Consider the following 19,708-nt stretch of genomic DNA (forward strand, 5'->3'; position numbering starts at 1 on the left):
AATACGTCCGACAATCCAAAGGGAGTGCATTATATAGCGAAGCGTCTCGGACAAACAAGTATACTAACGACGCCCCTGTCTAAGCAGTAGCCTTGCCAAGGTTCTCCAGAATCTGCACGAACCCTCCGGGGTCCACGATCTCCGTCCCGCCATACGCCACGCGCTTACCCGTCTTCTTCGCCCACTCCTCGATGTTTCCGTACTCGACGTACCCGGCCCCGCCTACGACAAACACAACGCCCTCCGAGAACGCCATGCGGCGCCCGCGGCTGCCTCCGCCTGCGCCACCAGGAGCACCCACTCCAGAGATACCAAGCCCGGTATTCTGGTTGCGCGATGCGCGGGGGTCGAGGAAGATGTAGTCGTCCGTCTCCTGTAGCGATTGGTTCGATGCGGCGGATGGGTCCATAAGTGCTTCTGTTAGGCGGGTGACGGGGAACAGCTTGTTCGCGGGCAGGAAGTTCTTTACGCCCGAGATGAGGTTCTCCAGGCCACCGTCTTTCAGCCGGTCAGTGAGCTGGAGAAGTTAATCACGGTGAGCACATAGAATGGATATGGGGTGACAATTTGGTATATACCCTGTTGCTGAGCGCGCTGAAGCCCTTGAAGAGCTCGCCACCCGGGGTGCTCGCACCAGGCACAGGTGTGGAGGCACCCAAAGCGTTCGGCGCGGTCATCTTCATGATCTCGCGCGTCCGCCGCACGTAGTCAAACGCAGACACGTCCGCGCCGGCCGCCTTGAGCTCCTTCTCAAGCTCCGCAACGTCGTCGCGTGAGTACGCGGTCTCGGGCACGGAGAGGTACCAGACAAGTACAAGCCGGAGCTTGTCTGCCGGGGTGGGGTGAACGTCCGCCTTGGGGTTACGGAGGAACTCGAGGAGCGCCTGCGCGCTCTGCTTCGAGATCGCCTCCTCGGTGCTAAAGAGCTCATCGAGTCCGCGTCGCTTGATCTCCTCGAGCAGCGCGGTCGCGATGTTCATGTGCGTGTCGAGGACGGCCTTCCGCGCGGTAAGTTCGGGTAGTGCTGTGATCGCAGTCTTCAGGTGTGCGGCGTTGGCAGACAAGTCCCTAGAGAATATGAGGCGTCAGACACTGGAAAGAACTAGTGGAGAATGGTGCTAACATTTGTGCAATGTCGTTGACGTCGCTCACGCCTGTAGAACGCGTGATTTCCGCTGCGTCCTGCTTGTACCGGTTCAGCTCTGTGTCAATCTCCTCCGCTACCTGCGGGAAGGGGTTTGCCGCGTTCTTCGCCCAGAAGAAGTCTTTCGAGTCCAGGTCGTATGACCGTTTCTGGGGCTGCGCGACGACGACACGGTTGAGTCTCATTTCTAGACAGTCGGACGCAAGTGCCTGGTATGTCCAGCCGTGCGATAGCATGGGGACCAGGTCAACATTGCGGTCCAAGATGAGGAGGACTGCCCATGTTGTAAGTCCCAGCACAGACAAGGGAGCCGGGAATATATACTCACGGGGACGTTGGAGGTTCGAGAGACCGGACGCGTCTTGCGCAAATAGCGAAGGCGTGTGCGACCGTGCTGAAGAGAGAATGGCGTCGCGGATCTTCTGCTCCAGCTTCTTCGCGATCATCTCGGCTGCGTTCCCCTTTGGAGCGCGTATGATTGGGACGTGACCTGTATACAGGAATGAGAGCCGAGTGGACCTGACTCATGTGTGGACTTACCCATTGTCACTACCACACTGAACAGACCAGTCGCGACACGCTCGACCTCCTCCTCTATCTGCTGCTCGGCAGATGCTGGAGAATTGAGCACCGCATAGGTTGAGTGAGGCGGAGGCGGGGCTGAGGGACCCGCAGCGGCATTGGAACCGGGAGCAGGGGTAGACTCTGGTGGAGGAAGGAGAGAGAACAGAGATGGTGAAGGGGCGATGAAGGAGAGATATTGATCCAGGACCTGTGTTTTGTGAGTACAGAAGGACAAGCGCGACTGCAGCGACACGCACCTGCTCAACGAGTTCGCCTGTCCCGTCGCGCGCTACAGCTGCTGCGAGGTCTTCTAGCAACGATCTTGGCAGAGGCTCCACGAAGTTGAGATGGAACGACTCGTAGAGACTCTTTTCTAGATCCTGGGCTATTCGCCGGATGTTCGCGAGCGTAGGGGATACGAAATACACAGCAGGCACATCAGGTAATGCGGGACGGTTTGAGTGCAGTTGACTGGAGTTGAGGTAAGAATACATGGCAAGACCCTAGTAGATCTAGCAACATACACATGCAATGTCACACCGACGTCTCGGAGGTCCTGTACACGTAGTACTGTGGCGAGGACATCCTTGGTGTACTGGTCTAGCACGAGTACCTTCCAGACGGGAGGTCCGCTTGGCGCGGAGACCTTGAGCGCACTCGTGCTCTTGCCAGAGGGTTGAATAGGGCTACTTGATGGTTCTACATGATTGTTCAGGTTGAGGAGCGTTAGAAGGGCGTGTGTTTGAGACTCTTGGAGGGTCGGCGATGTTGCATTCGCCTGAACTATACTCAGCTGGCTGTTCTTGATGAACATGGCATGTCACATACCTGTTTAAGTACGCTGCTCGCCATGACGAGCCAATATGCTTTGGAGACCTCCTATGCGCTCAAAGTACCAGTATTAAGGGGAGGCGTGGATGGACGAGTAGCAGGACGGGAGTAACAGCCTTAGCCTCGTTAGCGCACAACGCAGTGGACACGCGTAAGCGCCCATATGTGTACGCGCCACGTGGAGAGGAGCGCGAGGGCGGGGCGCCCGGCGGGGACGACCCGCTTGGCCCGCTTCCACGACTCCGACGTCGAGTGACCCGCCGCCTGCAACGTTGCTGCTAGGCGATTGGTCTCTTCGATGATGGAACCAATCATCGCAACCGCCCTTTTGACGACAGACGGGTCCAATCAGCAATAAGTGCCATCCACGGTACCTGGGAGCTCGGGGAGATTACTGCGGTCGCACCCTGTCGCGCCGTGGCACCGCCGCCTTGCGAGCCATCTGCATCATCCACAGGGCGTATCGCAGATCATACCCCCCTCGCAACGCATCGCGTTCTCTTCAAATAATACGTCCGCGAGTGACCCACCACCTCTCTCATCCTCCCCTCTCGGTCCTTGGTCGTCGTCCTGGTCAGTAGCCTCTCTTGGATCGACTATTCGACACCCACTCAGTGTACCGCTAGATGGGTTGCATTCCAAGCAAGCAGAAAGTCCTTGACGGCGACTCTTCGACCGTCATTCTCTCCGGCGCCCAGGAGAAGTCACAGAAAAAGCAGAAGAAGCAGAGTCAGCGGCTACCTTCACCAGTCATCGAAGAGGACGCTGCTCCGTGGCTGCAGCCTGCTCGTGCAATCCTTACGACACACAAGGATGGGACCATTATCATCACCGAGCGACAACAGTCACAATAGTGCGCCTGCGTCGAATGCCCTTGCCCGTTCTCCTCTTCTTCACTGGTCCCGGAGGTAAGTCTACCACACCTCTACTTCGGCGCAGGAATCTTAGACACGGACGCGTCTAGACTTCATACCACCACTGTAATTTAGGCATACCGTGGAGACGTCCATACGCACGCTCATTGAACCCGCTTCGCGACATCTCTTGCTATCGTCTGTATACCATGCATATTTTATCGGCCAATAAGTCTGCTGCTTCTCTGCCCGCGTGTGATAGTGCATATAGAGTCCGTCGTAAGTGCGCCGCGTGGGTTCTCGTGGATGGAAGTGGCGAGGAATGGCCGGTTGATGGGCGTGTAATAGTTGCCGAAAGCGGAGAGACGCTGGAGGAGGAAGTTGGAGGAGTGGTGTTCTGGTTCGCTGCGATTGCGAGTGCGTTGTATTCGGCCATATACCACGCCCTCCGGGCTTCTCTGCATGACGACCCTCTCTACCTCCTCTGTCATTCATTTGACCCAACGACTGCGACGACAAGCTCATGACGATTCCTCTATGCTATCCTCTCTCAAAAACCAGTGGTGGTCAACCAGCGACGGCTCCACCTTCCTGCCTACACAGACCTCATCTGCCGTAACTGCTTCATCTCCGTCTGCCGACTCCTCAGCGACCTCAGCGATACCCTCTACTAGTACCTCTACGTCTTCTGCGACGGCAGCCTCCAGCGGCCCCGCGCAGACTTCGCCCATACCATCTAGCGCCACCGTCTCCGGTCCTGGATCCCTCACGTCTACCTTCACGACCTTCACCACATCTGTGCCTATCACTGTCTCCGATCCATCTACGACATTTACTACGTTTTCTCAATCTACGATCACCTCTTCGCGCGTCTTCACCGCGTTTCCCGACACCCAGACCGTCCAAGCCGCCCTCCTCGTGGATCCCGTCTGCATAGGCGACGGAATAGACGCGTCTTCGCTCGGGCTGCTATCCGCCCTTGTTGTTCCGTCTGTTATTGGCTTATTGATATGGGTGAGCAGCATTGCGCCGCCATACTTCCTGGCACGGGAGCGGGAACACAATTTCTGACGATTTTCAACAGTTATTGTTTGCTATTCTACGCCCTCGCTATCGACAAGTGTATGGTCTTAGAGAATGGTTCGTGCAGCAAAGGTGAGTCTTCGCTCGACATAACACGCCTCGGACGCTCGATGAACGCGTCCCAGCTTCCGGCCTAAGCCATTGGGCCGGTCCTTCTGGGCGTTTCTGTTTCCCAGCGTCCCCCTAGTTCCCTCTCTCCCTTCGGACGTGTCCGACGCAGGTCGGTCACCCGCAAAGGATGCGCTACTATTCCCCTCCGATGAGCAACTCAGCCAACGCATTCTGTGGATCTGCACCCTTATCGCGGCCGGCTGGACGGTGCTCGCACTCGCAGGCTTCCTCCCTCTATATATGGTCGACACCCCATGCCTCGCGCATTCCATTCCTCAACCTCGCTTCACCGGGGTATACTCCGTTCTGCAAGACCTCAGCCTCCTCCGTCTCCTCCATTTGCTCGACGCGGGTCAGGTGACCACGACCACCCTCAGCGTCGCGCTCTTTCCGCGCGAGATCGTGGACGGCACCGACGAGGCACCAAAGGCGCGACTCCGCATCATCATCGCCACCGTGCTCGCTATCGTACTCGGCCTGCTCCCCGTGCTGTGGAAGGTCCTGAAGGAGTTTAACAGGACGGTGGCGTATCGCGAGCGGTGGATGGAGGTGCGCTGTCAGGGCTTCGAGATGGGGTGGCTGAGTGCGCGGCGCGCCCCGGGCTTTGTGGGATGGGGCGAGAAGCAGCTGAAGGACCACCTTGTGAAGATGGGGCTCAGCTCCTGCTTAGACGCGGCCGACAGAAATGCGCGCTCCAGGCGTCGCAGACGCGCGCAGGAGCTCAACAACGAGGAGCAGAGCAACTTTGAAATTGACGTTCAATCGCTTTTCTCAATCGGGTGCGTATTCAATCAGACTGGCTGCTTTGCTTCCGCTCATGTTCGCGTTCTAGTGATACTGGGCACCTTGCGCTCCTCATTGACGAGCGGGACGAGGTCTTGGAGAACCTCGAGGTTGCGGAGACTAAGTACATCCAAAGCTTCCGCCTCGAAACTCCCGATCCGTCTGTACTTGACTGGGAACCACCCGTACCCCCACCGAAGGAGGAGCCTGAGGGTCCACCCCGGCCTCCCATCAGTCGGCCCCTTCCGCTCGCCAGCTCCGCAGTACGTACTGTGCCTGTGAGTATGTCATACGCAGACACTGATCGCCTACCGACAGAGCCACCGCCGCAGACGTCGAGGTAGGAACCCTGCGTATGGATCGTCGTCGCTGCCACCGACATCATACGTGATGCCGTACCAATTCTACAAGATCACCGATCTCGGAGGCATTTCCGGTGGTCAATTCACTGACCCAGAAAGGGACCTGCCTTCCTCGGCCTCCCGCCGCTCCCTTCAGCCCAGCTTCACGGACAGCGTCAGCAAGCGCGTAGTCGGCAGTCGATTCCAGGAAGTTAACCGCAACTCCGCGGCATACGGGCGCCTTCCTCTGGGCAGCCCGCTCAAAGTTGACCACAGCGGCGAGCTCACACCCGTCACGGAGGTCACGCACGTAACTGACGACGGGCCCGACACCGATCCGGTTCCATATGGGTACGATCAAACCAGCTCGTGGGACACGTCGGGCTTTAGAGGCAGCGTCCCGCCGCAGGATTGGCTGCAGCACCCGCACCAGCACCCAGACGTCATTCCCGAAGACGAGGAACCAGAGGAGGGGTGGCACGATGTCATGCAGGAAGACCCAGAGGCGTTCGAGAACGCCGAGGAGTATCCGGTCGAGGCACGCCGCCGCCCGCGTCCGCCGCGCACACGGAACGGCGCGGGGGCCCCCGTCGATGAGCACCGCGAAACGTTCCCAATGCGCAACCGCGCGGCGGGGGCGGGGACACCGGACATACCTCCACCGCATTTACGCCTGCAGCCGCACCAGCCATACGTGCGCCCGCTCTCCGGGATAGACCACGCTGAGCTAAGTAAAATATACCGAGACATCAGACGCTGTCGAGGGGCGCTCAAGGCTATCAACACTGAAATCGCTGAGGTGCAGCGGGAGTGTTACAACGACATCGCGGATGGCGCGAGGATCAAGGGCTGGCTCATGGTTGGACGCGGATTGAGGTATCTCCCTGGCATCCAGCTCATCGAAGGACGTGCGAAGGAGGATATTCGTTGGGATGAGCTTCAAAGGGAGGGCGACTGGTCGCGAGATTTGATATGGTGGCTGGCAGTCATCATGGTTGCTGTTTTGCTTGGTGTTGGGCGTGCGTCAATCCTTTCCTTTTCAGTTGGAAGTTTTATTGATGTAAAGTGGTATAGTCACCGCGGTATCTGGACTGGCAGTGGCACTCGCCCCGGACGTGGCTCACTACCTCCCTTTCCTCATGCCGATCGTCACTGGACACCAGCTCGGAGGTGGGATCGCCTCAAGCTTGGCCGCTGCAGTCGCCGCAATACTTTTCATTTCACTGGCCTTCCTCATCCTCCACCGTAAGCAAAATTCATCTTGTTTAGCTTTGTCATACGCTAATTGCTCCATGAACTACAACTAGAACTCACCCCGTTGTCTCGCACGGTATCGATATCGGGCTCCCAGCTACTCCAATTCAAGACCATGTTCTACGTGCTCTTGGGGGTGGCAGGCATATGGCTGTTTGCCACCGGCGCCATCCTCTTTTCCATCAACGCTTTCAGCCTCGGTCTCGATGAGACGTCGGCGGTGGCGAACGGTGCCATCTATATGAGCGCGTTCGCCCTCGTCCTTGTCCTGAACGTTGCTATCATTTTCCCGGGGCTGCTCTTGCTTCAGCCCATCAGACTGTTAAAGGTTTTGCGTGCGGAGAAGGCGGCCATTACTCCCCGACAACGCTTCCGAGGTATGTTCGCACTCTTGTGCTTCACAAAGTTGACTTCACAGTGATTAACCCATATCCTACTCAGCCATATACCCTAGCACCTACGATCCGACATATGCGACTAGTTGTGCTGTGCTTGCAATCATCTTCGCTTCGGCCTTTGCTCTCATCTTCCCCTTGCTTGCACCTGCTGTTCTGTTGCTACTTCTCCTGACTCTCATCGGTGAGTATTCGTCTATAAATTTGGCGAAGAACCCTGGCTGATCGAGATTCGTATTTAGCTCACAGATTCCTCGTTGGCTACGTCTATGGACGCACACTATCCCAGACCGGAGGCCTTCTCCACATGTGGCTTCTTCGCCGCCTCGGCACCGTCCTCGCCTTCCAACCGCTCCTTCTTGGGCTGATCTTCCTCAGCCGTCGGATCTGGATCGAGGGGGGCATCCTGTGCGGCGCGGCCTTGCTGGTTGTTATCATCGTGGAGAGCTTCTGCAGCTGGAGAACACGTGTCCCTGGACGACGCTCCCTATCCCCGATCACGCAGGACTCCCTAGCGACGTTCGAGCATACTGCCTCGCCTGGGAAGCGACGAGACGTGGACGAGGAGAGCACGAGCCTCGTCAGCTCCGCGCGGAACACTACTCGTGCACGAGGCTCGTTCGCGTCGGTGTTAGAGATGATGTCTCTGACGCTCGCTGTCACCCCTTCCGCTTCGGAAAGCCGGGGTCCTGTACCACTCGGTAAGTCGTGCAATTACTCCTTGCAGTACACGTTACTAATGCGCATATTAAACACTATTCCATAGAAACCGAGAACCTGGATGACCTCACTGCCACCGAGCGGGCTGCGCGCACGAACCCAGACGCGCCACCACATCTCCCTCCCCTCCCTTTCGCCGACCACGCCGAGGAGATGGCGGGGGTGCTCTACGCACCGGAGCTCCTCGCCCCGCCGCCTATGATCTGGCTTCCCAGCAACGACGTCGACGGTATCTCGTGGACCGAAGCCCGCGACCTCCTGCGGCACCACAACCTTATTGCGACATTGGATGTACGCACAAAGGAGGATGTGGCTCCGCGCCGCTCCGAGACGTCCGAGCAGTCGCCGCATTCGAGCTCCCCGCACGCGTTGTAGTCCCGCGATAGATTTGAATCGTTGCTCTCCCATTCTTACTCCTTAGGAACCACTTACCGGACGATTTACGACTGTAGTGCTAGGATGAACTCTCTGTATGCCTTACGATATGCCAATGTGTTGCGTCGGTGTAATACAAGTCTGGAAACGTGGACCATGATTCAGGTGTCTCTATTGCCGCGTACTTTGGTTGGTCCTATGGGTTAGGTCCAATGTGATAGAGCATCTCTCTGGTCGTATATCGGTTAGTACACGCGCTTGTCATCCAGTACGGATCGCGCGAAAGCGGGGTTCGACTCCCCGCCAGAGAGCTTTTGCTGCATGCAATCCTTGCGCCAACTGCTCGCTGACGTCGCTTGACTCTAGAAAAGTTACAGCGACTCCAAGTGCGATGCATGGGTTTATGCTGTCCATCCGCGCTCGGCATCCCTATTGATCCGGGGAAGAGAGGGACACGTGGGACCGGGAGTGCGTAGATTGGATAGGCGCGCGTCTGCGTTCCGACTCCTCGTCCTCCGAACTCAAGCGCGTCCTCCGAGCCGTCCTCGTCTCGGACGACGCTCTCCACCTACTCCCACCACTGCCCTCTGGGTCGTCCATAATGTCCTCATGCCAGCTATGGCTTTACGCTCTGCGCTTTTTCCACCTGTTATAGGACGTACCCTCTTCTCCCGCGGCACTTCTCTTCCCTCCCGACGCGTACTAAATTGGCACAAACCCTCGCACTTCCACACTCAGCTCGGTTCGCGGCCTAGCATCCCCTACTCATTCTTCTCCAGGAAGCTTCTCTGGGTTGTGCCAGCTGCTGGTGGTATCGCCCTCTATGCTGCCCCACGGCCTCGCGAGTCCCACAATGTGTTCGCCTCGCCCACTCTCATTCCCTGTCCTGCGCCGGTACCTCTGGAGCCGATGATCATGTCGCCCTCGGAGTCTGACCGGTCGCTTATGGGGCGCATTCTGACTTTCTTGCGCGAGCGACTGATAGAGCCCATCCTCACGGCGAAACGATTCGTGTACCTGTGCTGCATCTTCGTCCCGGTCCTCTTGGCGGCGCCCATGCTCATCATTGGCCAACCGGAGGAGCGCCTTCGCGGTGATCGTTGGGGCGCTGTGTGGTGGTACGGGTTTCTTACTAGACAAATGCAATGCGCTGGGCCGACATTCATGAAGGTGAGCAGGCGTACTTATCCCCCTTCATGCTTTCTGTATGACATCATGCGCGTCTGCGTACCGAGTAGTATTGAAGTGCTTTTGTATAAATTGCACGCTCGCGCCGTTATTGTCCATCGTAGTCTACTACTGCATGTTTGCGTCCGGTTTTATGGCTTGCAGTCTTGTCTGGGATGTATGCGCGGAATTCAATACTCACACATCTGAACAGTTGGCGCAGTGGGCGGCTTCTCGTGCAGACCTCTTTCCAGCGGTGCTGTGCGAACGCATGGGCGCATTGCACTCTCGCGGAAGGGCTCATCATCTCTCTCACACCAAGAGAGTGATCGAAGAGGTCTTTCAAAAGCCGATTGAAGAGGTGTTTGAGGAATTCGATGAGACTCCCATTGGCACGGGCGCAATCGCTCAGGTATGTCCTTTTGAATTCATAGAAGGATATGTCGCTCACAATCTTTCTAGGTTTACAGGGCGACTCTGAAGAAAGATCTGATCCCACCGTCTCATCTTTCACCGAAACGGCAGGGCAGGCGCAAGGCGGTCCTACCTCCTGCGCTCACGAACGAACCTCCTCCACTAGTGCCCACCGCCTCCGTGGCAATCAAAGTTCTTCATCCTCATGTCACGAAGATGATCAACAGGGACCTCAGCATCATGTCGTTCTTCGCGAATGTTATCACCATCTTTCCAGGGATGCAGTGGCTGTCACTCCCCGAGGAGGTCGCAGTCTTTGGACACATGATGCAAGACCAGCTCGACTTGCGGATAGAGGCTGAGAACCTGGCGAAATTCGAGAAGAACTTCGAGGCTCGCAAGCTTCCTGTGACCTTCCCCAGGCCGCTCAAGGTGTGGAGCACAAAGGTTCTCTTGGTAGAGGAATTCGAGAACGCGTTGCCACTAGAGGCGTTCCTCAAGAACGGCGGCGGCCCTTATAACGATACCCTTGCGGAAGTCGGACTAGATGCTTTCCTGGTAAGTTTACCACGACGCATCACGTTTCCGAGCACCTCTAATGGTCAGTATTCCAGAACATGTTGCTCTTGGACAACTTCGTACACTCCGACCTGCATCCGGGCAACATCATGATCAAGTTCACGAAGCCTCGTATACCTCAACTGGAACGCTCGTGGACATCCCTCGTCAAGCGTCTTACAGGAACGACTCCAAGTGTCGTTGAACTGCCATCGGAACCCGTATCCGACCAAACCTCCGACGACGTAGTTAACAACTTGCGTTCGCTGTCGCACGAGCCCGAGAAATGGCGTGCCGCTCTCGATCAAGCAAAAGAGGACGGCTGGCTGCCCGAGATCGTGTTCGTCGATGCCGGGCTCGTGACCACGCTGAACACGGTGAACCGCTCGAATTTCCTCGACCTCTTCCGCGCTGTGGCCGAGTTCGACGGGTACCGCGCGGGGACGCTCATGGTACAGCGCTGCCGCACGCCCGAGCTCGCGATCGACGTGGAGACGTTCGCGCTGCGCATGCAGCACATCGTGCTGAACGTGAAGCGCAAGACGTTCTCGCTCGGGCAGATCAAGATCTCGGACATCCTCACGGAGGTGCTCAAGGCCGTGCGCAAGCACCATGTCAAGATGGAGGGTGACTTCGTGAACACCGTCATCTCGATCCTCCTGCTCGAGGGCATCGGCAGGCAGCTCGACCCCGAGCTCGACTTGTTCAAGAGTGCGCTGCCGATTCTGCGCCAGCTCGGGAGGCAGATGTCAACCCAGGAGACGATGACGCAGTTGCCTTCTGGAGATGTGGGCGCGTTCTTGAAGGTATGGCTTATCTCACCTCGCTCAAGAGTTGTATCTGAGACCTTCGTGCTACCAGGTCTGGGTATGGATGGAGGCGAGGGAGTTCGCATCGGCGGCATTCGTCAACGCCGATGATCTGGTCAAATACGACTGGTGCGTAAGCCTCTCTTCGCGCGATAGCACCGTTTGCTGATGAATTTGCTTCAGGTTGACCCCGGCAATATAGACGAGACTACACAACAGCACTTTAGATATTTTCACAGCGGACAGCAGACCTGAACCATAGCATGTAGAATAGCCTACCCAAGCACGCATAATCTCCTCATTCACGATATCAATATCCCCGTAAAATCTTCATATACGGATCTACAAGACAATTCACATTTATGGCAGGTATGTCCCTCTACACTATTGTACAACGCAGTCACAACCATTCACAACGGGCTCGGCTTCTTCTGCTCAAAGTGCTCCTTACCAGTGCCCTGCTCCTCGCCGCGCCGGTGGCTGCTTTCACCGGGGCGCGCCGGAGTGAGGACATCCGCCCAACCGCGCTCGTACTGGTTAGCGGGCTTCACGGCGGCCCCCAGCTTCTGCGCAGCGTGAATGGCCCAGTGCGGGTTCCGGATCAGCTCGCGCGCGAGGAAGACGGCGTCTGCCTTGCCATCCTTCAGGTACGACTCCGCCTGCTCTGGCTCTGTGATGAGGCCCACAGCGCCAATGGGGATGTCTGGGTGCGCCTTCTTCAGCGCCTCAGCGAAAGGGACCTAGGGCAACGGCCATGAGTTTCAAGCCACAACAACGTTCGAGAACACAGCACGAACCTGGTACCCGGGGCCGACGGTGATCTTCTGCTGCACCCAGTTCCCGCCGGAGCTGCAGTCGATGAGGTCCACGCCGAGCTTCTTGAGCTCGCCGACGTAGATCGTGCTCTGCTCGATGCCCCACTGCTTCCACTCGCCCGTGGCGGGGTCCTTCTCGGGGCCCTCTGCCCAGTCCGTCGCGCTGATGCGGATGAAGAACGGCTTGTCCCACACGGCGCGCAGCCTCTTGGTGACCTGCAGCGGGAAGCGGAGCCGGTTCTCGAGCGAGCCGCCGTACTGGTCGGTGCGGGTGTTCGAGAGCGGGGAGGTGAACTCGTGCTGCAGGTATCCGTGCGCCGCGTGGACCTCGATGAAGTCGACTAGAGGTATGTGTATCAGGTAAGTGATTGTTGACGTTCGAACGAAGAGCGGACATACAGCCGATTTCCTTGCACCGCTCTGCGGCCTTGACGAACGCTTCGGTGAGGTCAGCAATCTGCTGCTCCGTCAGGGCGTTGGGCTTGGGGTACTGGTCCGAGAACTGGATCTCGCTCGGCGCGTACACTAAGAATGTTCAGCAGGCAGTCAGCACAGCTGCTGTAGGAGGTGCATGCATACGTACCGTGGTTGGGCCAGCCGCCTTCATCCTCGCCGGCGACGTAGGTGGGCGCCTTCCAGGTTTTCGCCATATCGGCGTGCACCCAGGGCGCGTACGTGGACGCCTTCCTCCCGGCGTGGGCAAGCTGGACGCCGATCTTAGCACCCTGTGAGTGCGCGAAGGCCACGATACGCTTCAGGGGCGCCATTTGGCTGTCCTTCCAGAGACCCTATTCGAACACCACAATCAGGTCGTCCTCCTGATGTGACAAAGGTTCGCGCCACTTACAGCGTCTTGGGGAGAAATGCGGCCTTCCGGGACCACCGAGGTGGCCTCCATGCAGATTGCGCCGAGACCGCGCGTAGCGTACCCCTGAACACAATCAGATGGGTGCGCGGTCAAGAGGGTAGGGACATACGCCGATGTGGACGAAGTGCCAGTCCGTGGCGTGCCCGTCATCCGAGCTGTACTGGCACATGGGGGACTGCGAGGGTAAGCTTTACCTTATCTCGTCTGGTGTGTACTCGGATGCGAACTTACGACAAAAATTCTGTTGTTGAAGGTCACTCCGCGGAGGGTAAGCGGCTTGAAGAGCTCAGGGAGGTTTGCATTCTGAGGGTAAATGTCCTAGTGTACGTTCGAACGTTCCATGGTCAGTGCTATTCTATCTGAGCCAGTCTGCACGCAGTACTGACCTTGGGATACGCTGTGCCGATGGTAGGCTCATTCAAGGAGATGTACTGGTCTATCCCCGGGACAGCTTTGTTGATGTGCGCCATGCTGCGATGTGCTGAGACTCGAGTGGATTGCGGGGTAATAAGACGGGCGCGGAGATGCGGCTGGTGGGCGAAGACGCGTCGAAGGGGTGCGCTGGTGAGCATAGACAGGATTCCTCTTATTTATACACTGAAGCAGCCACCAATGGCAGGACCCTCGCACTCGGATGGCCGACGATTCGCTGCTCGCGTTCGGTGAGCGCGGAGAGGATGCGGGGAGCGCACGGCGAGCCTGCGGTTTGCAATCCGCCCGGAGACGGCGGCCCGGGGCGCGCGAAGTCGTCATCTGCAGCCGCCCCGACTTTCCCGGGCTTGGACGGCGCACTCGCAGGACACTCGGAGGCAATTGCGCACCTGAATCAGACATCCATCTCTGCCATCTCTTCGCCTTCGTCCGCCAGAAACTCTTTCCCTGCCATGCGTGCTCATCGTGTGTTCGAGCGCGTCCTTCAGAATCCTCACATGGAAGGCCCAGAATGCACCCTCACGCAGGCCGGCTCCATTATCATAACATCCACCGGAAAACAGTACATCGCCAAGATTGGACGCCATGAGGACACAGATCGGTATCACGGATTAAACGAGTCGCTCGTGATACTCGAGACCGCGGTGCCAGGTCTTGCTCCCAAATCCAGCGGCTGCGGCCTCATAGAGCGTGAAGATAAAGAGCTCGATAGCGACCTGATGAAACCGTACTCCTTATGCGAGTACAAGGAAACCGTACCCCTCGACTCTGAAACAGCCAAGGTCCTCGCAATGCGCCTCGCCACGGAACTACATACTTACAAGAGTCTGGGGAGTTTCGGATTCCACGTGCCTACGTATTGTGGGCCAACTCGGCAGGAAAACAAATGGTGCAAACCTTGGCAGAAATGCTTCGACGCGCTCATTGGAGACCTTGCAGACGAGCTGCACGCAAATAAGGAGTACAAGGCCCTTTCCAGGAAGGTCACTCGTGTGAGAGAACGGTAAGTGTCTGTACAATCGAACGAGCAGGGCATTTGGCTCAACAGGCGGTCCCTAGAATCATCCCAGCACTGCTGGGAAGTCTTGTTATTAGCCCCGTCCTACTTCATGGTAATTTGTGGGTGCGTTGATAGTTTGTTCCAGCTGTTAAAAACCGTCGACTAAATCCCCTATAGAGCGGCACCACAGGAGTCGATCGTCACACTGGAGCTCCTGTGATTCTCGACCCTGCGTGTTTCTTCGGCCATAACGAATTTGAGTAAGTGTCCTCGAGCCGGTACTTGCTGCTCAGATGTTTCACTAAACCTGATCTAGTTTGGCTTTGAGCCGCATGCTTGGCGGCATGCCGGATTCGTTCTACGTCGCATATCACGATTATCTCCGATGGTCCGAGCCCGAGGAACAGTACGGCATGCGGCAGGAATTGTACCAGCTGTACCACTGCTTGAGATACCTTTTGATATTTGGCGTACGTGTCGCCCTTTCTGCGCTTTGTGTGATGTCTGACTATGTGTTCCGTAGAAGGATACGTATGCTGAGGGTGCTCGGAAGAAGATGGATTGGCTGCTAAGGGTGGCCCCATACTAACGAAATTGAAGCAGCTGGGTGTACTTGTACTGTGGCGATTATAGCACAACTGAGCCACGAGAAGTACTGGACATCGCTTCAAGCGGGTGGTCGCCTCAAGGCTCAGATGAACTATCATCGCACATAGTGCAGCAATGAGAGTGTACAAAGTGCCTGCCAGTGCTAGTCACCCCCGTGCATGGTTCTGCGGTTGCAACACGTACGAGCCCAAAGGTTGGACCACGAGCTGGCATAAACTCAGATCCACTACCCTTCTCTCCCGTAGCCCACGATGTCTGCTGCGAAGACGTGAGCGGACAGCATGGGGGTGTCTGACTGATAATATTAGTGCACCTATGCCGCGCCCAGACCGCTATACTATGTAGGTGGGGCCGGTGGGGCCGGTGTTGCAAAGGCCTTCGCAGGATGGTCGGTTGCAATTGCACAGCGACACCTCTTGCCTCACATCCACCAGGAGCCTATTCCCTCTTCATCTCCTATCATGCCCGAGGTGCACCGCGTTTTCAAACTGCTTCTCCAGCGTGACAACTCCGGAGGAATCTCTCTCACGCAGGACGGCTCGTCTCTCCGGTCATCCACTGGGCAGCGGTACTTCGCAAAACTCGGGAAAACGAGCGACAAGGATCAATACGTCGGAGAAGCCGAGTCGCTCAAGGCGATAGAGCTGGCTGCGCCGGGTCTTGCGCCCAAACTGATAGACTGTGGGACCATAGACTCCGACACGAAAGAGCGCGATAGCGACGTAGGACGACCGTACTTCCTATCCGAGTACAAGGATATCGGATCCCTCTCCCCAGCTGCCGCAAAGGTCCTCGGGAAGCGTCTGGCGACAGAGCTGCATGCTTACGAGAGTCCGAAGGGGTTCGGTTTCCATGTGCCTACGTACTGTGGGGTAATCCGGCAGGACAACGGGTGGTACGAAACATGGCCGGAGTGCTTCGACGCGCTGGTCGGGGGCCTTGCGGATAAGCTGAAAGCCCAGGGCGGATACGAGGGCCTCTGCAAGCAGATTGACACGGTGAGAGACCGGTAGGTGCATCCCAAATCAATGAATGGTGTTTCGCTTGACAAGCACCGCTCAGGATCATCCCAGCGCTGCTCGGACCTCTCGTCATTCAGCCTGTTATTCTTCATGGTGACTTGTGGGTGCGTCGCATGTTCGCCCCATCCCGTGCACCGCCGTTTGACCCTCCTTTAGAGTGGAAACACAGGAATCGACCGTGCCACTGGAGCCCCCGTGATCTTCGACCCTTCCTCCTACTTCGGACATAACGAAGCTGAGTAAGTGTCATAGAGTAGGTGCCTATCGCGCTGAACCTTTTACCAAAGTGTTTGCACAGCTTGGCTATCGGCCGAATGTTCGGCGGTATCCCCGAGGCGTTCTACACCACCTACCACGAGCATCTCCCAAAGTCCGAACCTCAGGAACAGTATGGCCTACGGCAGGAGCTGTACCAGCTCTACCATTACTTAAACCACACCGTGATGTTTGGCGTACGTATCAGACTTTCCTCGGCTTCGTGTGCTGTTTGATTGAAATGCTCCATTGAAGGGTGCATATGCTGGGAGTGCTCGACAGAAGATGGATCGGCTCCTTAAGGAAGTCCCTGACAAGTGAATCTGCATAGTGCTGTATTTTTACCATTGCCCTGTAACGTAAACGCGATATGCTGATCTCGCTGGCCGCCTCACAGATTTACCATCGCACACGGTGCAGCAATGAGAGGGAAAGTATCTGTTGTTTCGCGTAGGATTCTGCAGTTACATCACGAGCCCGAGAGTATGAGAAGACCAAGAGACCACAACCACCACCCTTTTCTCTCGCGGAGCGGCGCGGTATGTCTGCGATGATGGTGTGAGCGTACTGCGTTGTGGTTCTAGTACCCTGCACATACCTATGCGCGCTCAGTAAGTCGAGCCGATGGGGCCGACCTTGATGTTCGAGAAGGTGACGGACGAGTTCGCCTCGCTGTTCTCGATCGTGGTCGGGTCGCCGGAGGTGGCCGAGCAGGGGCCGCGGGAGACACCGGGGTTCGTGGCGGGGACGTCGGTGGGGTAGTCGGCGTCGAGCCAGAGCATGCCCGCAGCGTGGTCGTCCCAGATGGACATGACGAGCGCCATGCCGCGGTCGAAGGACTGGCCCATCTGGTTGAGGCCGCCGAGCTGCTCGAACGTGTTGGTGTCGCCGAAGACCTCCTTCTGCGCGTTACAGAACTCGTCCGTGACGGAGTCAAACGTCGCGAGCCCGGGGATGTTCGTCTTCGAGTTCGCGATCACCTTCCCGTTCTGCACGTACAGGCGGCGGATCTCGGAGAGCGTGCCGGACGTCTGGTTGTTGTTCGTCAGGAACTGCGTGACGACCGTGAACTTCTGGTTCGTGTCGACCGTCATCCCCGGGCCGAGGAAGGTCTGGTCGCCCATGCGGAACGAGTTGAAGTCGCAGCCGTCCTTGTCGCAGATGCCGTCGTACCGCTCGTCGCCGTCGCCGCACTGCTCGCCCGAGCAGCGCGTCTGGCCTTGGACGGAGCAGACGTGGGGGGTGAAGGCCGCGCCGTTCTTGTTCGCCTCCCAGACGTCCATCTCGTTACAGCAGGTACCGAAGTTGCCCGAGCCCGCGTTGGGGTCGGTGGGGGAGCCCTCCCAGCCCTCGATGTTGGCCTAGATGAAGGATGTGAGTGCATGCACGAACCGCGTCGGGTGTGGCGCTCACCTGGCCGTTGATGAACTTGATGTCCTGCGGGCACTGGGTGTCGCAGTAGCCAGTTCCGTACTTGCTGCCGGCCTTGTTGGTGGGGAAGCGCGCTGCGCCACCGTCCGCGTCCATCTCGACGAAGTAGAGTGCGCCGTTGAGACCACAGGGGAGGTTCGACATGTCGACGTCGAAGGTGAACTCCTGGTTCTTCATGTTGAACATCTCGTACTTCTGGTCGTTGGCGTCCATGAGGTAGACACGCGAACCGATGTTCTTCGAGTACGGGCCCTGGGTGACGAACTTGAGCGTGAGCGCGTTGCCGCTGGTGGTGATACCGTAGGTGCCTATGGGCGGTGATCAGTGAAGGCGCGTATGGCTGTGGGTGCAGGGGAGACATACCGGCGTAGTCAGCACCGTCGAGAGCGCAGTTGGCGGCGCAAGTGGTCGCGTCGGGGCACAGCGAGGCGTCCCAGGTGTTGCCGGTGTAGCAGTTGGTGCTGCCGGAGGTCGAGTGGAGCCAGCGCCAGTTGGAGTCGAGCACGACGGAGTGCTGCTGGGTCTGGCAGTTGTTCGCGCTCGTGCATTGCTGCATGGTGAGGCGGGGGTGGCTCTCTGCCGTGAGGGTGCCGACCTGCTGACCGTAGACGGTCGCAAGCAGCGAGAACGCGAGGAGGGATGCTGAGGGGAACATGTCGATGAGGCTGTACCGAGGACGGGTTGTCGAGAGGCGACTGCTGGCTCGATGCAGACTGTCGACGAGACGGGCCACCTTTTATACGCGTCCTCAGGTGCATCTGTCCCTCTCTGGTCATGGCGAGGTCGCCCGCGCGGCCGAATTGCTTGCAATAGATCGTATAGTGCACCTGTCAGAGACGCATTGCACAACGCATCGTCGAAGGCGTTGAAGAGACAGCAGCACGGCCCGCCGAGATGGGTCCGCGTGTGGAAGTGGAGAAGCGTGACTTGTCTCCGCTTCGTTGGCCATGTCCGAGAGCTGCTGATGTTCGCTCAACCCGAAGAGGCACCGAATTTTTAGACGGTCATAGGTCTCAAGGTGCCGTTGACAAAAATAGCCTGTGTTGCGCTGCATAGGCAATATCCGTAAAGGGCACACGAAGAGCAGCCGCTACGTCCGACGAGTATCCGCGTCTTGCCGCCTAACAGTATTTTAGGCACTGCTTGACGTTTGACGTGTCGTAAATACCCCAAAAGCCCCGGGTTGCGGGGCCAGGCAGAGTACCTGAGCGGAGATACTGAATAGACATTGCTGAGCTGGAGGAGGAGAGGACGGACCTTGTAGCTCGGGGCCGGGGGCCAGGCGAGCGGATCAAGATGTGCACGGAGTCCGGAATTATGACGTATGCTGAGATTGGAAGGTGTCGTGGTTCAGCTGTTCATCGGTAGTTGTCGATATATTCGGCCATACGGCGCACGGCTGCAGGTGACCTGGCAGGTCGTCGCACCATGTGTCGCTTCATGTATATTGTAGCCAGGTTTAGCACTCGCTCGAGAACACATCCGACAGACGGCACCGGTGATCGCCACGCTGGTACCTTCGGCACGGTGAGCGCTCGAAGGGAACGAGAAGAGCTCATACGAGGACAGCATGCCGCACATCTTGATGCCTGCTCGAGCTGGAACGCAATGGTTCAGGAGAGGTACTGCCGATGACCGCCCGTTTCGAGGACCACCGCACTGTGGGTCGACGCCCCTCGGTGCGGGCGTAACGTCGATCAACTTCTGCGGTACTCTCGGTAGTCACGGAAAGCGCATGACCATCGGCGCCACGGGACGCATCCGAACGACAGCCTGTGAGGAAAGGAGAGCGAAGGTCAGCAGCTGGCAGACTTGACACTCCCCACTATGAGACCATACCTTGTCAATTTTCTCCCCTCCAGCGTAACCGTAT

General features: G+C 57.6%; 7 protein-coding genes and 1 non-coding gene across 8 annotated transcripts; 5 read left to right on the forward strand and 3 right to left on the reverse strand.

Annotated features, from left to right (window-relative positions):
* Positions 1–8: 8 nt before the first annotated feature.
* Positions 9–3,620, reverse strand: TRAVEDRAFT_158232 (Sec1-like protein). Its single transcript, XM_008034576.1, has 10 exons — positions 3,504–3,620; positions 3,166–3,447; positions 2,537–3,112; positions 2,233–2,486; positions 1,966–2,179; positions 1,685–1,916; positions 1,473–1,634; positions 1,124–1,418; positions 579–1,068; positions 9–517 (listed from the first exon to the last, which is right to left on the reverse strand). The coding sequence occupies exons 3-10, from the start codon at positions 2,558–2,560 to the stop codon at positions 80–82; spliced, it is 2,109 nt and encodes a 702-aa protein (XP_008032767.1). The 5' UTR covers positions 2,561–3,112; positions 3,166–3,447; positions 3,504–3,620; the 3' UTR covers positions 9–79.
* Positions 3,621–3,930: 310 nt separating this feature from the next.
* On the forward strand, positions 3,931–8,620 carry TRAVEDRAFT_158236 (uncharacterized protein; the record flags this gene model as incomplete). The annotated part of the gene is made up of 10 exons (XM_008034577.1): positions 3,931–4,407; positions 4,478–4,548; positions 4,602–5,366; positions 5,420–5,633; positions 5,689–6,730; positions 6,786–6,956; positions 7,019–7,342; positions 7,407–7,544; positions 7,603–8,061; positions 8,127–8,620. 10 exons carry the CDS (start codon positions 3,931–3,933, stop codon positions 8,453–8,455), a joined length of 3,990 nt encoding a protein of 1,329 aa, XP_008032768.1. The 3' UTR covers positions 8,456–8,620.
* A 62-nt stretch (positions 8,621–8,682) lies between these two features.
* TRAVEDRAFT_t4 lies at positions 8,683–8,766 on the forward strand. The gene has a single exon. It is a non-coding gene; the product is annotated as a tRNA-Asp (tRNA).
* A 414-nt stretch (positions 8,767–9,180) lies between these two features.
* On the forward strand, positions 9,181–11,724 carry TRAVEDRAFT_55201 (ABC1-domain-containing protein). Its single transcript, XM_008034170.1, has 6 exons — positions 9,181–9,625; positions 9,837–10,034; positions 10,085–10,594; positions 10,651–11,400; positions 11,456–11,532; positions 11,587–11,724. The coding sequence occupies exons 1-6, from the start codon at positions 9,365–9,367 to the stop codon at positions 11,603–11,605; spliced, it is 1,815 nt and encodes a 604-aa protein (XP_008032361.1). The 5' UTR covers positions 9,181–9,364; the 3' UTR covers positions 11,606–11,724.
* A 2-nt stretch (positions 11,725–11,726) lies between these two features.
* TRAVEDRAFT_158239 (FMN-linked oxidoreductase) lies at positions 11,727–13,556 on the reverse strand (the record flags this gene model as incomplete). The annotated part of the gene is made up of 8 exons (XM_008034578.1): positions 11,727–12,143; positions 12,201–12,559; positions 12,618–12,743; positions 12,802–13,006; positions 13,066–13,149; positions 13,196–13,261; positions 13,318–13,404; positions 13,473–13,556. The coding sequence occupies 8 exons, from the start codon at positions 13,554–13,556 to the stop codon at positions 11,814–11,816; spliced, it is 1,341 nt and encodes a 446-aa protein (XP_008032769.1). The 3' UTR covers positions 11,727–11,813.
* A 414-nt stretch (positions 13,557–13,970) lies between these two features.
* TRAVEDRAFT_41625 (fructosamine-3-kinase) lies at positions 13,971–15,107 on the forward strand (the record flags this gene model as incomplete). Its single annotated transcript, XM_008033935.1, has 5 exons — positions 13,971–14,521; positions 14,578–14,641; positions 14,696–14,778; positions 14,835–14,988; positions 15,042–15,107. 5 exons carry the CDS (start codon positions 13,971–13,973, stop codon positions 15,105–15,107), a joined length of 918 nt encoding a protein of 305 aa, XP_008032126.1.
* Positions 15,108–15,588: 481 nt separating this feature from the next.
* On the forward strand, positions 15,589–16,725 carry TRAVEDRAFT_111994 (fructosamine kinase PKL/CAK/FruK; the record flags this gene model as incomplete). Its single annotated transcript, XM_008034579.1, has 5 exons — positions 15,589–16,136; positions 16,190–16,253; positions 16,306–16,388; positions 16,448–16,601; positions 16,660–16,725. The coding sequence occupies 5 exons, from the start codon at positions 15,589–15,591 to the stop codon at positions 16,723–16,725; spliced, it is 915 nt and encodes a 304-aa protein (XP_008032770.1).
* A 287-nt stretch (positions 16,726–17,012) lies between these two features.
* Positions 17,013–18,490, reverse strand: TRAVEDRAFT_112163 (cellobiohydrolaseI; the record flags this gene model as incomplete). Its single annotated transcript, XM_008034580.1, has 3 exons — positions 17,013–17,765; positions 17,818–18,143; positions 18,199–18,490. 3 exons carry the CDS (start codon positions 18,488–18,490, stop codon positions 17,013–17,015), a joined length of 1,371 nt encoding a protein of 456 aa, XP_008032771.1.
* Between the last annotated feature and the right edge of the window lie 1,218 nt (positions 18,491–19,708).

Source organism: Trametes versicolor (genome assembly GCF_000271585.1).
Source record: "Trametes versicolor FP-101664 SS1 unplaced genomic scaffold TRAVEscaffold_1, whole genome shotgun sequence".
Lineage (NCBI taxonomy): Eukaryota > Fungi > Basidiomycota > Agaricomycetes > Polyporales > Polyporaceae > Trametes > Trametes versicolor.

Bases quoted from the DNA above. Each gene is read 5' to 3' on its own strand.
- TRAVEDRAFT_158232 (XM_008034576.1), bottom strand. From the start codon at position 2,560: ATGGCGAGCAGCGTACTTAAACAG. The intron at 2,180-2,232 runs GTATGTTGCTAG...CCTCAACTCCAG, and splicing joins GTCGGTGTGACATTGCATGT to TCAACTGCACTCAAACCGTC. The intron at 1,069-1,123 runs GTTAGCACCATT...CATATTCTCTAG, and splicing joins GTCAACGACATTGCACAAAT to GGACTTGTCTGCCAACGCCG.
- TRAVEDRAFT_55201 (XM_008034170.1), top strand. From the start codon at position 9,365: ATGATCATGTCGCCCTCGGAGTCTGACCGGTCGCTTATGGGGCGCATT. The intron at 10,035-10,084 runs GTATGTCCTTTT...CAATCTTTCTAG, and splicing joins GCACGGGCGCAATCGCTCAG to GTTTACAGGGCGACTCTGAA. The intron at 10,595-10,650 runs GTAAGTTTACCA...TCAGTATTCCAG, and splicing joins TCGGACTAGATGCTTTCCTG to AACATGTTGCTCTTGGACAA.